Source organism: Quercus suber, unplaced genomic scaffold (genome assembly GCF_002906115.3).
Source record: "Quercus suber isolate HL8 unplaced genomic scaffold, Cork oak 2.0 scaffold_641, whole genome shotgun sequence".
NCBI lineage: Eukaryota > Viridiplantae > Streptophyta > Magnoliopsida > Fagales > Fagaceae > Quercus > Quercus suber.
Window position 1 is genome coordinate 135293 of NW_027070082.1, and position 19942 is coordinate 155234.

General features: G+C 38.5%; 2 protein-coding genes across 4 annotated transcripts; both read left to right on the plus strand.

Moving 5' to 3' along the window:
* The first annotated feature begins 3026 nt into the window (after positions 1 to 3026).
* LOC136064173 (uncharacterized) lies at positions 3027 to 4259 on the plus strand. The gene has a single exon (XM_065765580.1). It carries the CDS (start codon positions 3027 to 3029, stop codon positions 4257 to 4259), a length of 1233 nt encoding a protein of 410 aa, XP_065621652.1.
* A 7734-nt stretch (positions 4260 to 11993) lies between these two features.
* On the plus strand, positions 11994 to 14524 carry LOC112009301 (uncharacterized). 3 transcript variants are annotated; one of them, XM_065765587.1, is made up of 2 exons: positions 11994 to 12966; positions 14251 to 14524. In XM_065765587.1, the coding sequence occupies exon 1, from the start codon at positions 12052 to 12054 to the stop codon at positions 12958 to 12960; it is 909 nt and encodes a 302-aa protein (XP_065621659.1). In that variant the 5' UTR covers positions 11994 to 12051; the 3' UTR covers positions 12961 to 12966; positions 14251 to 14524. The 3 variants fall into 3 exon arrangements, with proteins under 3 accessions (XP_065621659.1, XP_065621657.1, XP_065621658.1); XM_065765585.1 differs by having other exon boundaries at positions 11995 to 12966; positions 14010 to 14524; XM_065765586.1 differs by having other exon boundaries at positions 11995 to 12966; positions 14273 to 14524.
* The last annotated feature ends 5418 nt before the right edge of the window (positions 14525 to 19942 follow it).

Sequence of the window (19942 nt, forward strand, 5' to 3'; positions counted from 1 at the left end):
TCCATTCGTGGGTCTTGGGCTTTAAATCCCTTTTTCCTTATTGTGAGCTCAAGCCTTTTATTTTTTCTATGGAGTTCAACTTACTGTGCCATTTTGGGCCTTGGTGCAACATTGTAGCTTTTTAGACCTTAACAAGGTTTTACCAAGTTATTCATTGTAGTCTTAACCTTCACAAGAGTATTAAAGAATTATTTATTACTTTTTTAAATGCACTAGGAAATAAATTTTTTCCTCGTACATAAATCACAATAGATTTTCAGCAGCTACTTGTAGGACTTATATTTAAATTTCAACAAGAAAATTACCAACAAGAAGTCATTCAAAAGGGAAATACCTTGTGATTGAGATTTCCAAGGATTTTTGACCAAATATAGTTTGGTTACTATAAAAATATATTACCTTTATTATCTAATACTTGGGCTTATAATTTATAAATAAGATTTGTCAATAGTAGTGTGAACTTCAATCTAACAAGTTAAGTGGGTGATATAACAATTTGAATAAAAAAATAAGACTTAAATTTTTTTTTTTTTTGGGAGTACAAATACAATTTATTTTTTAATCTTAAATTTAGAATTGATTCTCTTAAGAAAACCTTATTTATGCAAGTATTAAAAAAGATTTTACTAATAGAGTTCAAATCTCCATTTTCATTATCATAAATTTTGAGTAGAATTTGTGGTGTGCTTTTGTGTTAGAACTATTTTCCCTCTTTCTTGTGTGTGTATGTATCTTTAAAAAAAAAAAAAAAAAGTCTCCCTCTTCATTAATAAATAAGGAATCTATTACCTGCACAAAAGAACTAAATCAAAGTGTGTTATATTTTGGCTTTAACATAGGCAAAGCGTTCTTTCACTGGGAATATGTGCCCGTTTGGTTCGACTTTAAGGAGCCAAAACGTGCGTTTTCTAGCCCAAAACTCAAAACAAGTGTTTGGTAAAAATTTTTAAAAGTACGATATACAAATGTGAGTCATTGTAGTATGTTTTGTAAACACTTATTGGCAATATTTTCACTTAACAAGATGCGTACTGAGAAGGTTAAAGCCCACTGATTAAAATAGAGGAATTTCACTACCATATAAGTGTAAGGATACTCATGAGTATTCGACTATATGGGTCAACTCTAACTTGACATGTTTATTAAATGAGTCAAGATTCTTCAACCCTAACATAACCCATTTATTAAACTGATCAATCATGTCAACCTGTTTATTAGATTTTATCAAAATTAAAAAATTAAAAAGATAATTAAAAAAACTAATTTTAGTATTAACCAAATTGATATGAATTATGAAAAGCCAAAAAAATAAATATTTTTAATATAAAATTCAGAATTAACAAGTAATTGCATCACAAATAATCATTCAAAACTAAAGCTGTGGGGCCTGTTAGTTAAAAAGGTATAGTAATCCTCAGAAGTAGGCTCGGGGCCCAATGGCCCAATCCAATGACACTTAGTTATCCGAGGACAGCCTAAAAAAGTTTTATTCTTACCAAATGGGTAATATAGGAGGAACGAGTAGATATTATATACAGCGGCATAACACACGTCCGAGGACACCAAAATCCGAGGTGAATGTAACTTTCATGTTAGTGGAGAGACTCCGCCAAGTTGTATCTGAACTGGAAATTGGATATAGCTTAAGGAGGCGTCGGGGAAGGTAACAAATATCTTCTAAGGCCATCACCTCCACATTAAATGTTTTCCAGCTAACACTCTGGCCGCATTAATGTGGAGGTGATACCTGAACAGTAACTAAGCAGCTTTATGGCCACTAAGCTGAAGGTTCCGGTAGGTACTGGATGGGACAAAAAGGAGCTCCCAAGATAAGAACTACACGTGTTCGATGGAAACGGGGGGAAAACGGAGTATATAACGTAGGAACGAAGGAAATAAGGGGGACTTCTTCTGGCAGAAAAAAAAAAGAAGAAAGAAGAGAGAGAGACTGACTGAAAAAGAGCCGAGGAGAGTTTTTTTTTAGGAATAAACCTAAAGTATCCCTTGTTACTTGAGGAGTAGAACCTTTCCTGTCACACAGTACTAGTTCTTGAACCCATACTCTAAAAATTTATTGTTTGGGCTTGATGGGCTGAAAACCTATTCATATTCAGGGTCAATCCAAATTGAGTCCCTACAATTGGCGCCGTCTGTGGGAAGAACTTGATCTGTTGAAAAGGAAAGGCAGGTGTGATACTCACGATGGAAGAGGGAGTACCACAGTAACCATTGACAGGCCCGCAACAGGTAGATGCTAATTAGCACCAAGCAGAGTCTAGGGGCTCTCAGCACAGCAATCCTTTGGTAGACCACGAACAAGGGGAGGATCATGAGGGAAGTACCTGAACAACCCATACAGTTAGAAGCCGCTCCCGGGGTAAAGGCCATGCTTCCCCTATAAAGAGCGGAGGAAATTTGCAGCGTGAGATTAACAAGTTGAAGAGGGAGTTGCGATATGAACGACAAAGGCGTAAGGCTCATAACTCTAAACACTCCTCCGAGGAGTCGGATGACACCAGTTACAGGCAGAGGTCGAGAACTCCCCCCAGCGAGTCTTTTTCGTGTGAGGAAGAGTACCACCGTAATCGAAGAAGTAAGAGTCCGACTCGCCAGGGTCAGGGGAATGATGCCTTGAACAAGGCTTTGAATCAGGTCTCTAAGTCACCTTTCACACGACATATTGAAGACGCTAGTCTTCCTCGGCGATTCCACCAGCCTGTGTTCACCATTTATAATGGTCGAACAGACCCAGTGGAACATGTTAGCCACTACAGCCAAAGAATAGCTATTCATGCCAGGGATGAAGCCTTGATGTACAAGGTTTTCCTGTCTAGCCTGGGCCCAGTGGCAATGAGATGGTTTAATGGCTTGAGAACTAATACTATTGACTCTTTTGAGAAGCTCACTCAGGCCTTTGGTGCTCGCTTTATTACCTGTAGAAGGGTTGTTCAACCCTTGGGGTCGCTACTATCCATGTCTATGCGAGAGGGGGAAACCCTAAAGCCTACTCAGACAGATACTGGGAAATGTTCAACGAGGTGGATAGGGCTCACGATGACGTGGCTATGAACACTTTTAAGGAAGGTCTTCCAACTGAGCACGGTCTGAGGAAGTCTCTGACTGGCAAGCCTGTTACTAGTGTACGTCAGCTTATTGATCGAATAGATAAATATAGAAGAGTAGAGGAAGATCAGATGCAAGGCAGAGGGAAGTCTAAAGTGGTAACTCAAGAGAGGAGGGATTTCAGGCCGGACCGGTACAACAACAACCGACCTCGGAGGGACTTTGGGGGGCAGTCGGGGCCTGCCAACTCCCAGGTGGTTAGCGCCGTGTTCCGAGAACTAGTGCAGCGAGTTCTGGAGAAGATAAAGAACGAGCTGTTCTTTAGGTGGCCCAACAAGATGGCGGGGGATCCTGCGAAGCGTAATCGGAATCTTTACTGCCAGTACCATCAAGACCACGGGCATATCACCGAAGATTGTAACAATCTGTGGGATCACTTAGAGCAGTTGGTGCAGGAGGGAAAGTTAACCCAACTTCTGCATCAGTCCGGCGGCCGAGGAGGCCACGTGGGCTCGGCGTTTCAGGGGGATGCCTCAAGGGGACCTCCTTTGGGCACGATAAACGTTATATTCGCTGCCCCAGGGAGAACTGGATCTTGCCCTTCCAGGGTAATGTCTGTATCTCAGTGCTCAGAGGAGAACCCCAACTCGGGGCCGAAGAGGGCCAGACCTGGCACCTCGTTGGTGTTAGGCTTCTCAGAAGAGGATAAGAGAGGAACCATACAACCGCATGATGATGCTTTGGTGGTTACGATTAGGATCGGGGGGTATGACGTTAAGAGAGTGATGGTTGATGATGGAAGTGCCGCCGAGGTAATGTACCCTGATTTATTCAAGGGGCTGAATTTGAAACCTGAAGACCTGACAACATATAGTTCCCCGCTGGTGGGCTTCGAAGGCAAATCCGTCACCCCGTTGGGAATGGTTAGATTACCCGTGCAGGCTGGGTCAGATATGGTGGAGGTAGATTTTATTGTGGTGGATGCCTTTTCTCCGTATACGGCTATTTTGGGAAGACCATGGTTATATGCTTTGGGGGCTGTTTCTTCCACTCTTCATCAGGAAGTGAAGTATCCCTTAGGGGGCGAGGTTTCAGAGATTTTGGGAAACCAGAACATGGCTAGGCAGTGTATGATAATGGCCATTCAACATCGGCCAGAGATAAGCACTTCGGCTGTAGCCGAGGGTGATTTATAGCAGTCAAGGGTTCAGGGAGCCCAATTCGGCGCATCCCCGGAGGAAATGATGTGTGAGGATTTGGAAAGGGTGAACGTTGGCGATGATCCAGAGAAGTATTTTCAAATCGGGGCTCAGTTGCCTTTGTTAGAAAAAGAAGATTTGGTCGAGGTTCTGAGAAGAAACGTTGACGTGTTTGCATGGAGTGCCTATGAAGCCCCGGGAGTAGATCCGGAGTTCATCTGTCATCATCTGAATGTCAACCCCTCATGTATTCCAAAGAAACAACCACCTCGGCGTCCGTCCAGGGTACACGTTGAGGCTATTAAAGACGAGGTGACCAAGTTGAAGCAGGCTGGGGCAATCAAGGAGGTATTTTATCCTCAGTGGCTAGCCAATACAGTTATAGTGAAAAAGAAAAATAGAAAGTGGCGTGTGTGTGTTGATTTTACAGATCTTAACAGAGTGTGCCTAAAGGACCCTTTTCCTATGCCCCGTATAGATCAGTTGGTGGATGCTACAGTGGGTCATCCTCGGATGAGTTTCTTTGACGTCTTTCAAGGCTACCATCAGATCCCACTCGCGTTGGACGACCAGGAGAAGACTGCTTTTCTCACTCCCACTGGAAATTACCACTATAAGGTGATGCCCTTTGGTTTGAAGAACGCGGGGTCTACCTACCAGAGAATGATGACGAAAATGTTTGAGCAGCAGTTGGGTAGAAACATTGAGATTTATATTGATGATATGGTCGTAAAGAGTAAGGTAGTGGCCGAGCACGTGGCGGATCTCAACCACACTTTTGAGATATTAAGGAGGCATAAATTGCGGCTGAACGCATCCAAATGCTCGTTTGGGGTAAGTTCAGGTAAATTCCTGGGTTACATGGTAACTCATAGGGGAATTGAAGTTAACCCTGACCAGATTAGAGCCATTGCTAACTTGCAACCACCTCGGAATCCCAAGGAGGTCCAGAGACTGATCGGGATGACCGCCGCCTTGAATAGATTCATATCCAGATCGGCGGATAGGTGCAGGCCTTTTTTCTTACTGCTCCACAAGTGGAAAGGATATGAATGGACTGAGGAGTGTGACTTAGCATTTCAGCAGCTGAAGGAGTATCTATCTCGGCCACCCATCATGTCTAGCCCCAAGGTAGACGAAGTTCTTTTTTCCTACCTGGCGATCACCACTTATGCGATTAGTGTTGTTCTGATACGAGTGGACAATGGAGTACAACGGCCGGTCTATTATGTGAATAAGACTCTTCACGAGGCTGAAATACGCTACCTGCCATTGGAAAAGGCCATTTTAGCAGTGGTGCACGCCACCAGAAAACTTCCCCATTATTTTCAGGCGCACACAGTGGTTGTTCTGACTCAATATCCGATCAAAGCAGTACTTCGAAGTGCAGACTATACTGGTAGGGTTGCCAAGTGGGGCACAATTTTAGGGGCTTTTGATGTCAAGTATATGCCCCGTACTTCCGTGAAGGGTCAGGTGCTTGCCGATCTAGTGGCCGAGTTTGCTGAAGGTCCTGAAGAGACAGAGACAAGCCCAGGTGGCATGGATGAAAAATCGGTTGGCCTCATTTCCGCGCAGCCTATCTTACCTTGGACGGTGTATGTAGATGGGGCAGCAAATCAGCGGGGGTCTGGGGTAGGACTTGTATTGATATCTCCTGAGGAAGTCATCATTGAGAAGTCTCTTAGGCTGGGATTCTCAGCTACTAATAACGAAGCGGAGTATGAAGCCTTACTAATAGGAATGGCAATGGTCAATAAGCTGGGTGGAAAAGCTGTGGAAATCTTCTCGGACTCGGGGCTTGTGGTGGGCCAGGTCAGAGGGGAACTAGAGGCTCGAGATACAAGAATGCAGGAATACTTGAGCCAGGTTAGGCGTATACAAGCCAATTTTGAATTCTTTAAAATAACCCATGTCCCTAGGAGTGGAAATGCCCATGCAGACTCTCTGGCTACTCTTGCCACCTCCTCGGCTCAAAACTTACCTCGGATGATCATGATCGAGGACTTGGGCACACCTACCCGAGGAACAACGGAAACGCTACAGGTCAACCAAATCAGTTCAGCGCGTAGTTGGATGGATCCTATAATACTATTCCTTGAGAAGGATACACTGCCCGAGGACAAGTCAGAGGCAGAAAAGATACGAAGGAAGGCTCCCCGATTTTGGCTATCCGAGGATAAGAAGTTGTACAAACGCTCTTACTCTGGGCCTTATCTGCTCTGTGTACGCCCTGAAGCGTCGGAGGATCTGCTAGAAGAACTACATGAAGGAATTTGTGGCAGTCATACTGGAGGAAGGTCTTTGTCTCATAGGGCGATCACCCAAGGGTACTGGTGGCCAGGCATGCAAAAGGAAGCACAGGAATATGTGAGGAAATGCGATCAATGCCAAAGGTTCGCACCGAATATTCATCAGCCTGGAGGAGTCCTTAATCCTCTTTCCAGTCCTTGGCCTTTCGCTCAGTGGGGCTTGGATATCGTTGGCCCTTTCCCTAGAGCAGTAGGAAATAAGAAGTACCTGCTGGTTGGCACGGATTATTTCACGAAGTGGGTTAAAGCTGAGCCTCTGGCTAACATCAGGGATGTTGACGTCAAAAGATTCCTATTAAGGAATATCATTACTCGATTTGGGGTTCCTCAAACTCTCATCTCGGACAACGGTCTGCAATTTGATAGCAAGGCTTTCAGAAGGTATTGTTCCGACTTGGGGATAAAAAATAGGTATTCCACCCCAGCCTATCCACAGGGAAATGGACAGGCCGAGGCTGTCAACAAAGTCATAGTGGGTGGACTTAAGAAAAGGTTGGATGATGCAAAGGGAAGATGGGTGGAAGAACTTCCGCATGTTCTCTGGGCGTATAGGACGACGCCCCGACGATCAACAGGGGAGACCCCATTCTCAATGACGTATGGAGCTGAGGCCGTGATCCCTATTGAAACTGGCTTTCCAACATTGAAAACCAGTAATTTCACCCCGGATGGGAATGATGAGCTGTTAAGGAAAAGTCTAGACTTAATAGATGAGCGACGAGAAAAAGCTATGGTTCAATTAGCGTACTACCAGCACAAGCTGAAGCAGGGTTATGATGCAAACGTCAGACTAAGGCCGTTAGCTCCGGGAGACTTGGTGTTGAGGAAAGTCTTGGGAAATACCAAAAACCCAGCCTGGGGAAAGTTGGGGCCCAATTGGGAAGGGCCATATCGTATTACATCTGTTGCGGGGATAGGGGCTTACTATTTAGAAGATTTAGATGAAAAAACCATACTCCATCCCTGGAATGTAAGCAACTTGAGAAGGTATTATTATTAACAAGTTATGTTTTACTTTCCTTTATAATTTATCTTGCTCCCGCAATATGTGTTTCTAGAATGAATGGAAGTATTAAACAGAAACTAAGTCATGTCAAGTCCTCGGACCACAGCTTAGTGGAAATTAGTACACTATGAATGGAAGTATTAAACAGAAACTAAGTCATGTTAGGTCCTCGGACCACAGCTTAGTGAAAATTAGTACACTCTGAATGTAAGTGTTAAACTGAAATTAAGCTATAACAAACTGTTTAGACATTAAACTTGCTTGTAATCAAGGCCTTCTAAAAGGGGTTCATGTGACTAAAGATACATATCGAAGTATATGCTATGAGCATCACTTAAAGCATTTCAAGGGGATTAGTACCCCTTTGGATGAAATGTAAAAATGCTATCCTAGGTAAGTATAATTTTCTAATGAATGTTACAGGAAACCTTTATAAAGCCGCGGAGGTCACTGTTATAACCTGCTGTGAGTTCTTAATAATCGAGTATAAAGTTGTGATTCTTCCCTATCATGTCAACTCTTATCCTTCTTACTTTTCGAGATCATAAAAAAATAGATAACCAAACATAAGAAATAAAGAACAATCATACACGAAATTATATAGGTAATAAACGAAACCCCAGATGTCTCTTATAACTTGCCAAAAAGAACTACTGTGGCAATCAGGAACATCCTTAAAAAAAAAGAGAGACGCTAAAAGGAAGTTATCTACAAGTAACTATTTAGTTAACTTTATTTGGAGCTTGGGAGGGGCTTTGCCAGCTACCTCATGAGGAACATCCTTTTCCTGCACCGTGAAAATGTCTTCAGCAGGCAGGGTAGTTGAGGCTAAGGCCTGTTCGAAAGTGCGAGAGGCCGCTTCGTCTTTGAGCCCTGCTACTTCTTTGGCCGAGGAGAGGTCATTTTCTTTTCCAGGCACTAATGATTGCTCCTGCTGACCGAGTGTGGGAGAAACCTGAGTCTGAACTTCCTCGGGTGGCTCAGCAACAATAGCAGATACCTCCCCTATTGGGGTAGAGGAGGTAGAGACCCGAATAGCTGGGGGGGAAGTAGATATTTTCAGGTTTCCTCAACTCCGAGGAAGATCCAACTCCAGCTCGGTCGAGGGCCTCTTGCCAGGTCAGGGCACAATATTCCCGGCACACGACGGGCACTTCAGCTCGGAAATTCTCCTCTGTCTCGGCAACGCCCACATTGTAACCCTGCTGCTCAGCAGCGTCTTTTCCTTTTTCAACCTCGGCTTTGGCTTTCTCAGCCTGATCTCTGAGCTTCTGGACTTCTTCCAGTTGTGTCTGCAGGGCCAGCACCTGTTCCTTAGAGGTTGCTAGTTGGGCGTTGGCATCACGCAGAAGCCGCCCTTGGTCCTCGGCCTGCCTTTGGAACCCCGCCCATAAATGCAAAGGATCCCCCACCGTTAGATTTGCATCCAATCGTTGAACGTGTGGGACAACAGAGCAGTTATCATTTAATAATGGCGTGCTCATGACGCCGAAACGTCAGGAGCGTGCCTTGGGCAAACAAAAAGACATTCTGAAAGTGGGGGAAACCTACGAAATAATTGAGGGCTGGATATCAAAATCTCCCTTTTTCCCGAGGTGGCAAAAAACGAGATTTTGAGGGGCTATTGTGGGGTCTGTTAGTTAAAAAGGTATAGTAATCCTCAGAAGTGGGCTCGGGGCCCAATGGATCAATCCGAGGACACTTAGTTATCCGAGGACAGCCTAAAAAAGTTTTATTCTTACCAAATGGGTAATATAGGAGGAACGAGTAGATATTATATACAGCGGCATAACACACGTCCGAGGACACCAAAGTCCGAGGTGAATGTAACTTTCATGTTAGTGGAGAGACTCCGCCAAGTTGTATCTGAACTGGAAATTGGATATAGCTTAAGGAGGCGTCGGGGAAGGTAGCAAATATCTTCTAAGGCCATCACCTCCACATTAAATGCTTTCCAGCTAACACTCTGGCCGCATTAATGTGGAGGTGATACTTGAACAGTAACTAAGCAGCTTTATGACCACTAAACTGAAGGTTCCGGTAGGTACTAGATGGGACAGAAAAGAGCTCCCAAGATAAGAACTACACGTGTACGATGGAAACGGGGGGAAAACGGAGTATATAATGTAGGAACGAAGGAAATAAGGGGGACTTCTTTTGGCAGAAAAAAAAAAGGAAGAAAGAAGAGAGAGAGACTGACTGAAAAAGAGCCGAGGAGAGTTTTTTTTTAGGAATAAACTTAAAGTATCCCTTGTTACTTGAGGAGTAGAACCTTTCCTGTCACACAGTACTAGTTCTTGAACCCATACTCTAAAAATTTATTGTTTGGGCTTGATGGGTTGAAAACCCATTCATATTCAGGGTCAATCCAAATTGAGTCCCTACAAAAGCATATCTCAATATCACAAATAAGCAATCATAATATGTCAAAGAAAATAAACCACAACAACTAATAAGTTTATATACCTAGGGTTTGAAGGGTATATTGGCAAAATATCATTTAATTAAACGAGTCAGACATGTCAAACGGGTTCCATGTGATGGACACTAACCCAACCCATTTATTAAACGGGTTAGTTGTATCAATCTACATATGACACAAATCCATTAAGCCTCAATCCATAACCTACTAATTTTATATCATGTTGTGTCGGGTTTTTGGGTCGTGTCCAATTTTACCACCCCTATATAAGTGTACTAGTACTTTTTGGGGAGTTCGTTTATTTAACAAATGACTTTTAAACTCAACCTTAAGTTTAGGTTAGACCATAATTGTACTTAGTAAGTATCAAATCAAAATAAAAAAATAAAAAACTTACTGTGTAGGTGCATATTATGCTTATGAATTGTATGATTATAGGATTTAATATGTTATTTTTTGAAATCTTATGATTTAATTTGTTATTTTGAAACTATAGGATTTAAGATGAAAGTTTCCAAAAATACTAAAATTGGTAGCAATATTGGACGTTAGGACTAAATTGAAACCAACTAAATTGACTCCCAAGACACGCTGGTTTGGACTGAAAATAAAGCAAAAACTTTCTCTATGAAGACTACATACAGAGTAGCTCTGAGACTGAAATCCGCTGCCTTGGCTGAACACTCATCGGTTCGGGCACACGGTGTTACTTGGGGCAAAATTTGGAAGCTCAATGTACCTCCTAAAGTGCGAACTTTTCTGTGGAGGGCGTTCTCAAACTGTCTACCAACCAGGGACAACTTGTGTCGTAGAAAGGTCCGGGTCGAGGCAACGTGCGAGCTCTGCTGCTAGGAACCTGAAACAATGGCTCATATATTCTGGAAGTGCCCGTTCGGAAGAAATGTATGGGCGCTGGTCAGAGGGCGCGTGCAAAAATGCAGCAACGACATGGTGGATTTTTTCCTGCTATTCAAACACATGCAGCAAACGTTGGAGCCACCAGAATTGGACAGGTGGGCAATCACCGCGTGGAGTATCTGGAATGCGCAAAACTGCTACTACTTCAAGCATGTTCAGTCACAGCCACGATGGACCAAGGAAAGTGCAATAGGATTGTTGAATGAGTACCAAACCCTCGTGGCAGCACAGCAGATAAGATGTTAGAGCTGGTTTTCTCGTGTCTACTTATTTTCGGACAATCTTTGTAATTCAGTCCATCAAGGCCGCCCCCAGCCCCCAAAAATGCCATTCTGTTGGTTTGGCCATACTTGTAAACAATAGTGATTATTTTAATACAATTCTAACCTTTTGCTAAAAAAAAAAAAAAAAAAGGGTAAGAGTTTGAGATGAAAGAAATTTTAAATTTATAGATTTTTTATGGTCTTTAAAAGGAATAAAATGCTTGAGCTACAAATTTTTTTACAAATTATTGATATGATGAGTGGTTATTAACAAGTAAAAAAGTGGTATAAGTGATAAGTCTAAATGTAAACCAATAAAAAATTGCTACCTTTAGAAATTGTAAAAATATTGTAAAAAAATTTGTGCTTATAAAATCACTGTTATAAAAAAAATGATATTATTAAGAGAGCAAAGTGTAATTTTATATAACAAAATTACTAAAATTAATATCTAAGTATATATTCTAATATTTTTTTTTAAAAAAATTACTTGGTATATATTCTAATTCTGAGAAAGAAACACAAGACTACAAGAGGAGTGATAAGGTTTTTTTTTTTATTTTTTTAGATACAAAATAAAATTCTAAACTAACATAATTTAGGTATATATATGTGTATGAAATTCTCTTTTAGAGACTTCTGGAATGACTATTGTATCAAAGATACGCAGTGATAATGAGTTTTTAACTCAAAAGGAGCGCCACTTTTTTCATGTTAGAGTTAAATTTTTTCCCTACGTGTCACTTTTTTTTTAATTATTATTATTATTATTTTGTCTCTAGAGTTTCTCAAGAAGACATGTAACAACTGTGTTCCTCTTACCTCATAATGCATAAATCAGGAAGGAGCTCAAAAAAAAAATGGAGCAATGAGAGTCAAACCCAAAACCAAAACCAAAACCAAATCCCCTCCTTCTCGTACAAGAACAAGAAAATCAAAATTAAATCTATACAAGAAAAAGAAACAGAAACAGAAACAGGAAGAGGAAGAGGAAGAGGAGACTAACAGTAATAACAACAAAAGCAACAGCAACGATGACGACCTTGTTACAGTGGCAGTGGTGCCCACCACCGGTGACGTGTCCGTAGAAGTTCCGGGCCCACTCTCACTACTCCGGAAGTTTCCAAACAACTCCTCTGCCAACAACAATAATCTCAACCAACTCGCTCCGGCGACGCGTGAACTCTACGCGAAGACGGCGGAGTCTTTGAAGAAGCTGTTGGTTTCGGAGCTTTCGCCGTGGTCTGGGGACGTGGAAACGATGGTGGCATCGGCGAACAGGGTTTTCGAAACCTTGGATTGGCTTCAACCATATTACACTGAGTTCTACGACGCCGTTAGGGCTGTCCTCTCTCGCCGCGCTCAGCTCTCATATTTCGAGACCGAGCTCCGAACCCACCAAAACGAAGAATCCGGCGCCGTTTCGTCTTTTCAAGCTCGGTTGAAAGAAGCGGTGGAAGCGGTGGTTAGATCCGAAGCCGAGTATTGGAAAGCCATAGAGCGGGTTAGTGGTCTGAAGAGTCGGGTTTCGGAAATCCGAAAAGCGCTGAAAAATCTCGAGCTTGAATCTGCGTGGGAAGAAGAGGTGGTGCTTGCTGATCGGAAAAGAGAATGGGAACAATGCCTTGAGTCTCACTTGGCTATTAAGAAGGAAGAGAAAGAGTTGGCTGAGCAAATGGAGGAGAAGCAAAAGACCATCGAAAAGATCAAGCGGCTTCGCGATGAGGCCGAGTCTGGTGTTCAAGGCTCTATAAAGGCTTTGTCTTCTCTCTGCTAAAACAATGTAATGTTACTCTTATCTCTCCGAATTCTAACTTTTTTAATTAATATATATATATATATATATAGACATTAGATTAGTTGCGAACTCTGATAGTAACTTATTTGAGCAATGGCTGCTTGGCTAGAGCAATAAATCTCTACCAACATTGGGTGAGTTTGTATAAGCTGTTGGACAATGGTGTTTTGAGGTTAAAATGAGCATTTGTAAAAAAGTTACAAAGAATTGTGGTTGCAAAGTAGAGTTTTGGGTTTTAAAAATGTTGTTTTAAACTCCCAAAACGCCTAACCAATCAAACTCTATCTATGGGAGGTAGAGCTCATTATAGTGTCATATGAGGTGCAGCTCATTGGCAAAGATAAAATGATTTTAGAGTATGGTCTATCTAGAGAGAGAGAGAAAATGTTGTGGTGGTCTTTCCAGTGAAAATACAATTGTCAAAGTGCTGTCTTTCCAGCTCCAGCTTAATATGATAGAGAGCCCAAGTATGCCAAAATAGATAAGAGTAAAATCGAATGGTTTGCCCTTCAGTCCATACAACACACACATGTAGGTATTACTTCAATCTGATGCTCATTTCAGATCCTGTTAACTATTGCAATTTGGCCCTAACCAGGGGCCTGCTAACCATGAAAATACCAAGCACATCTAATGGAGCATTGGAGCTTTAGCTTTGACCTTGCTGAATACAAAACATGATGGAATTATTTGTATCATCTATTAGAAATTTAGAATCAGTGCTGATTTATATAAACAGTTTTCCAGCTGAGCACTGAAAGTGAAATCACTGACATGATATTGGGAGTTTCTTTATTCTTTTGTTGGAAGGGGAGAGGGGGCTCTGCGTGTGCCGGGGGGGGGGGAGGGAATTTTATGATCACAGAAATTCTTTTGTTGGAAGGGGAGAGGGGGCTCTGCGTGTGCCGGGGGGGGGGGAGGGAATTTTATGATCACAGAAATTGTGTGCGCTTATTATATGAGAGATGAAATTGTAATTGACATCACTGTTTTTGTATTTTCTGAGAGAATTGACTTCACTGTTTTAGAGTCCTCTGGTGCATTTGTTCGATCAGTACTTAGATTTCAAAGACCCAAAACTTCCTGAGGACACTTAAGGGGTATTCGCACGATTAGAAGAGGAAGTATCAATGGGTGCAGCGTGGGTTTGGCCATCCCTAGTTGTAAGCAGCAACTAGCAACATGCTGTAGATATGATCTCAGAAATTTTGAACAATGCGGAACAGTCTCTAGAAGTTGACATTTGGATTTACACCTATTCATCTGCAGTGTACTTTGTGCTTTTTCACAGGCTGGTGGTGATCGATGACAACTTGGCTTTAGCAGCTACTACCATGTTTTTTATTGCTTTTTTGATAGAGAGAAGGCAGCTTGTGATAATATCTATTTTCTACTTTCTTTGTATATAACTCAAATAACTTGGATAGTATAGAGGCTTCTCTTTCTCAGGCTTGTGCTGGGAGATGTGCATAATGACAATATTTTGTAACCCTCTCTTTTGTTAATGCAATTTCTGACTGTTAGTTTCTGGTTTTCTGCTTAAGTTTCTGCTTTGGATGAATACAGTTTATGGTAGACAGACTAACAGTATACAAAAAATTTACTTTTTATTCTTTTTAGCCCTTGTTTGAGTTGGGAGGACAGGAATTCAGGGAAGATTATCGTGGATTGTATAATATGTTTTTTGATATCTTGAGGGGGTGTTTGGTAAGGCATTTTAAACAACGGTTTTCAGTATTTAAACAACATTATATGTATTTTCACACACTTTTTTACCCACGTATATTTCCAAAAAATACAAACAACGTTACTCTAGTAACATTATCAAACGCTCCCGAATATCCCGCAATTTATAGTTTTGGACCATCTAGGGGCCACCATTTGTTGAGTGCTAAAGCTTGCTATGTACGACATCATAAATTGAAACTTTCTAAATTTTAAATAATATATATATATATATATATATCAAAATGTTGTGCTTCTTTAAGTTAGACATCTCTTGTTAATCATTTGTTTATTGCATTTTCTTATTGAACTCCAATTAAAAAAAATACAACTTTCACTTGTCAAAAAAAAGACTTTCCTAGTGAAAAAATCCAATCCATTATTAATTTCTGTTGATTTATATGATGAAATTGCCGGTTAAGGTGTATCTTAGTTTTTGGAGGCTTAGAATGAGCCGTAGAATTAGACATCCTTGATTCAATCCCACTAAGAGTTCTCTTAGGTTACTTGATACATAGTTCTGGTAGGTGGGATTGCGTATTTGTGGTTTATTCTATAGAGGTGAATCCAAAAAGCCATGCCTTGGTGAGGTTTTTCATCATTATATATATATATACATATATACATATATATATATATATATAGTATAAATGCGATTTATTTATATGTCACTCTGAGACAAAGTGATATTATATGGGACAACTACACATAAAATTTCACGGTTTAGAAAGAAGAAATACTTGCAAAGAGGAATCAAATAAATTTATGCTTGGAAAAAATGAAAATTTTTAGCATTGTCGAAAGGCTTTGCAAATGGAAGTGATGACATTGTCCTCAAACCCCTTACTCGAGTGGTGGCTGATCAACAACATCATCGTCATCATTATCTTCTACTAGTTGCATAATATATAATTATTTTGTAATAGGATAGAATTACAAAAAAGAAAAACAACATAACGTAAAAGCAAAGAAGATAGAATTAAAAAAAATTTTAAAAAATGCAAATAAGATAGAATTAAATATTATTTTGTATCAACCTACGAACGTTTTTTTTTTAGACTGCCTTTCTTCTTTTTTTTTTGAATAAACATGCATCCTAAGTCATTTTTTTAGATTTTCCTAATAATAAATTAACAAAAGAAGGTATTTGATTTTCATCTAAATTCTTTCTCTTTTTGTCCATATCAACATCTTCACAATATAAAATTCTCTATATATATAGTTTTTTTTTTGGTGTATTCTTCCTTTTTACTATTGAGTATTCTTCTTCTACTACCTATCTTATAATTTTTTGTTGTATTCTTCCAATCTCTACCCTATCAAGGAAGTCGATACCGTACCGGTACCGGCCGTACCGGTTGCATTCCGGTATCGAAACATTAACGTTTCATACCGGTTTAAATACCGGCCGTACCGGCCATACCGGCCAATTTCGAGCAATATCGGCTGGTACCGGGCGTACCGGCCGATATAGAAAAAAGGTTTTTTTTTTTTTTTTTTTTTTAATATATATATATATATATATATATAAAATTTTTGTGCCAAATGAAATTTTTTTAGTTATAAAAAAAAAAAGGCTCATAAATATAAAAGCATTCAAACTCTCTCTTCCTCTAATTTTATATATAGTATTCAATATATGATAATGTTTATTTATTTATTTATTTATTTGTATTGGACTCATCGTTTTCTACTCTAAATTAACTTATTTGGCACAAAAATTAAAAGATTTCGATTAGATGGAACACATGCCGTAAAATTAAACTCTAATTGAAATTCAATTTTTACACTGAACTAACTAACTTTGTTCAAAATTTTAAAATTTTTTATTAGATGGGACACGTGATGCAAAATTAGACTTTAATTGAATATCAATTTAAAATCTAATTGGATTTTCTCTTAACTTTACTTATTAATACACACACACACACACACACAGATGAATTATAAACTTGATTTTTTTTTTTTTTTTAGTTCTACAAAGAAAAGACTCATAAATATAAAATCATTCAAAAATTATGTTTGTTAAGGTTTACTTATATTGGACTCTTCATTTTTTTTTTACACTAAATTAACTCATTTAGTACAAAAATTAAGAAACTTAAATTAGATGGGACATATATTGCAAAGTTAAACTCTAATTGAAATCCAACTTTTACATTGAATTAACTCACTTGGCACAAAATTTTAAAAATTTATATTAGATGAGACACATGACACAAAATTAGACTCTAATTGAATTCCAATTTAAAATTTAATTGAATTTTCTATCAGTTTTACCTATTATAGATTAAAAGTTACCTATCGGCCAAAATGAAAGTTATAGATTAAAAGTTTTATTGTTATTTCCTTTTCATCCTTTCAATTTTAGTAACAAATTTTAAAAATCAAATTTGGCATTACTTCCAAATACTTACTCGGTTAACCTCTTCTTCTCAATGTATCAAAAAAAAAAAAAAAACCCTTCTTCTAATGAAAAAGAGTATATATTATTGTTATTATGAATGAAAATAATTGGGTTTAAAAAATAGCCGGCATAATTATTGAAATGACCGTTGTTTTTAACCAATATTGATGAGTTCTTATATGTATATTACGAGTCCAAATCTTCTGTCCAATTTTTCCTACCCTACTCTATACTCCACCAATAAATACTTGCCACATGTTCACCTAATTCGTTAAATACTATCATTATTGGCTTATTAATACTACAGTTATTAATTAATAGTAGTATTTAATTAATTAGGTGAACACGTGGCAAGTATTTATTGGTGGAGTAGGAAAAGTGGGACAGAAGATAATATGAGAATAATTGCTATAATTGATTTGCAAGTATAATCAAAGCTTTTAAGACCCCATTTAAATGATGTTAAGTGGAATATATTCCTATGTTATTTTATAAGGAAAATACTTAGGTATTTTCAAAGTATAGCAAAATTTTGCTTTCACTCCTCTCATATTCATGGTGGGCTCCACCATGAATTTAATAAGTGGACCCCATCATGAATGTGAAAGAAAGAATATCATTCATTGCACTCTGAAAATACCTAAGAATTACTCATGGACAAAGTTTAGCTACAAAATTGATTATAGTCTTTAGCTACAAACTCACTCAATATCTTTTTATTGGAGGTGAATTTTGACAAATCCACCATTGGATTACATCTTCTTCTTATATCCTCTATATTTACAAAATTTCAAGAAAATTAAAGATTAATAGCTATGTCATCAATAAATTTTTAAATTGCAAGTTTTTGTAATTTAAAATTATGCATAAAATATAAGATTATAGATTATATAGTAAATGATATCCGATTGACACAAAAATTGACATGCGCATTAAAAGCGTAAAGAACATGTAATTCAACGGTTAGATTTTCAAAATATGCAGTAATATTTATTTTATTGAGTAAGCTTGTAGTCTAAGACTACAACTAATTTTGTAGCTAAACTTTATCTATTACTCATTTTATAAGCCTTCATGTTCGGCCTAAATGAAAGTGATATATTAAAATTTTTTTTTTCTTCTCATCCTTTCAGTTTTAGTATCATACTTTAAAAATCAAATTTGGCAATCCTTCCAAATACTTTACTCGGTTAAACTCTTCTTCTTATGGGGAAAAAAATATATATATATATATACACACACACACATTTCTATTTTGAATTTATGAGTAAAAGAAAGTGCTAGAAGAAAACTTCTCACCCTTCATGTAGTGTAGACTTGTAAGGGTATAAGTATATATAGTGAAGTGGTTGGGTTTGTTTGTATCCTAGGACGGCATGCAAAATTGTTAGCCTACTAAAATTGAAAATTCCATAAACTACGTGTATTATCTCAAGAGAGTGATTTAGTCCGTGTTATAATATTCACGTAAATAATATGGTTGACTAAGTAGTGAAATCTCACATTGATTATTAATAAGAAGAAAAAATGATTAATACAATATAATTGAACCTAATTTTTTTGAATTAAATGATGTCTCTACGCGTTATATGTTAACCATTTATTTCTCATGTACGAGATAAGTCAAAACGAGTTAATAAATATCTCTTTAAATTTTAAGAAATAACATTAGTCTGGCGTGTTTTCTCAAAAAAAAAACAAAAACAAAAACATTAGTTTGGCGTGTAGCAGGTTTGGTGGCATTTCTATTTTATGAAATAACATCTTTTTGTTTCGGAACAGATGGGATAATTTGGATTCTAATACCTTTGGCGTGTAGTAGGTTTGCTGGTAGAGATAATAGATTGCACGTTGGTTTCTCTTTTTGGGTGTAATTTGCTAGTAAGGGGGAGGTGGGGTCTATTTGGTTTTTTTACACCGTTATTTCCCTGCTAGTTCTGGTGTTTTGGACTCGTGTACAGTTGATTTTTGTTGTTATTATTATTATTATTATTATTAATGGAAAAGAGGGAAAAAAGAAGAAGAGGGAAATAAAATTATATTTTGTTAAACTTTCATGTGCATTGTATTGATTAGTGACTAGTTTATCAAAGTGTGTATGGACTAACGCAATTGGCCACTAATTTCTTTAATTCATTGGAATATCTTATGTGGAAAGCTTAGGTGCAATTTTTTTTTTCTATTACATTAAGTGAAAGAGGAGGGATTCAAATCCAAGTTAAAATTGAGCAATGCCATTGAATTATAAGGCTCTTGACAAAAACATTTTATTAGATGCGGTGTTTTTTTTTTTTTTTTTNTTATCACTTTAAGCAGGGGAAACAGAATACCAAAAAAAAAACCATCAGCAACAATTTTTTCTAGTTCATGGACACCTAATAGACCTAGGACTCATGCATCTCTTCCTTTCTCACTCAAGTCCTTAATGATTATAATTTCCTTTTTAAAAATAATACTAACAACAACAATAATAATAATAATAATTTGTATTAAAAATCAAAATGCAAGATTACAACGTTGTTTGGACAGTGAGGTACTAGGTGTGTACCCAGCTGTATACCCAAAGAACTCTCAAAAAATGTAAAGATCTATAATTTCTACAAAGTATTTGGTATATCCATCTTTACTGATAACCAATTAAATAAAGAGCTCACAACAATTGATTTGAACCTCACAGTTGACAACTCCTCTGCCCCTTAAAAGTTCTTCTATTCCTCTCCCTCCACAAAATCCATATCAAACATGACGGTACTAAATTCCATGCTCTATGTCTGAAGGAGATTGGTTTCCATCTCCAACCTTGAAGCATCAAGTGCATAAAGTTGGGCA

What these genes read in the sequence shown, in the direction of transcription:
- LOC136064173 (XM_065765580.1), top strand. Translation starts at nt 3,027, where the DNA reads ATGTTCAACGAGGTGGATAGGGCTCACGATGACGTGGCTATGAACACT.
- LOC112009301 (XM_065765587.1), top strand. Translation starts at nt 12,052, where the DNA reads ATGAGAGTCAAACCCAAAACCAAAACCAAAACCAAATCCCCTCCTTCT.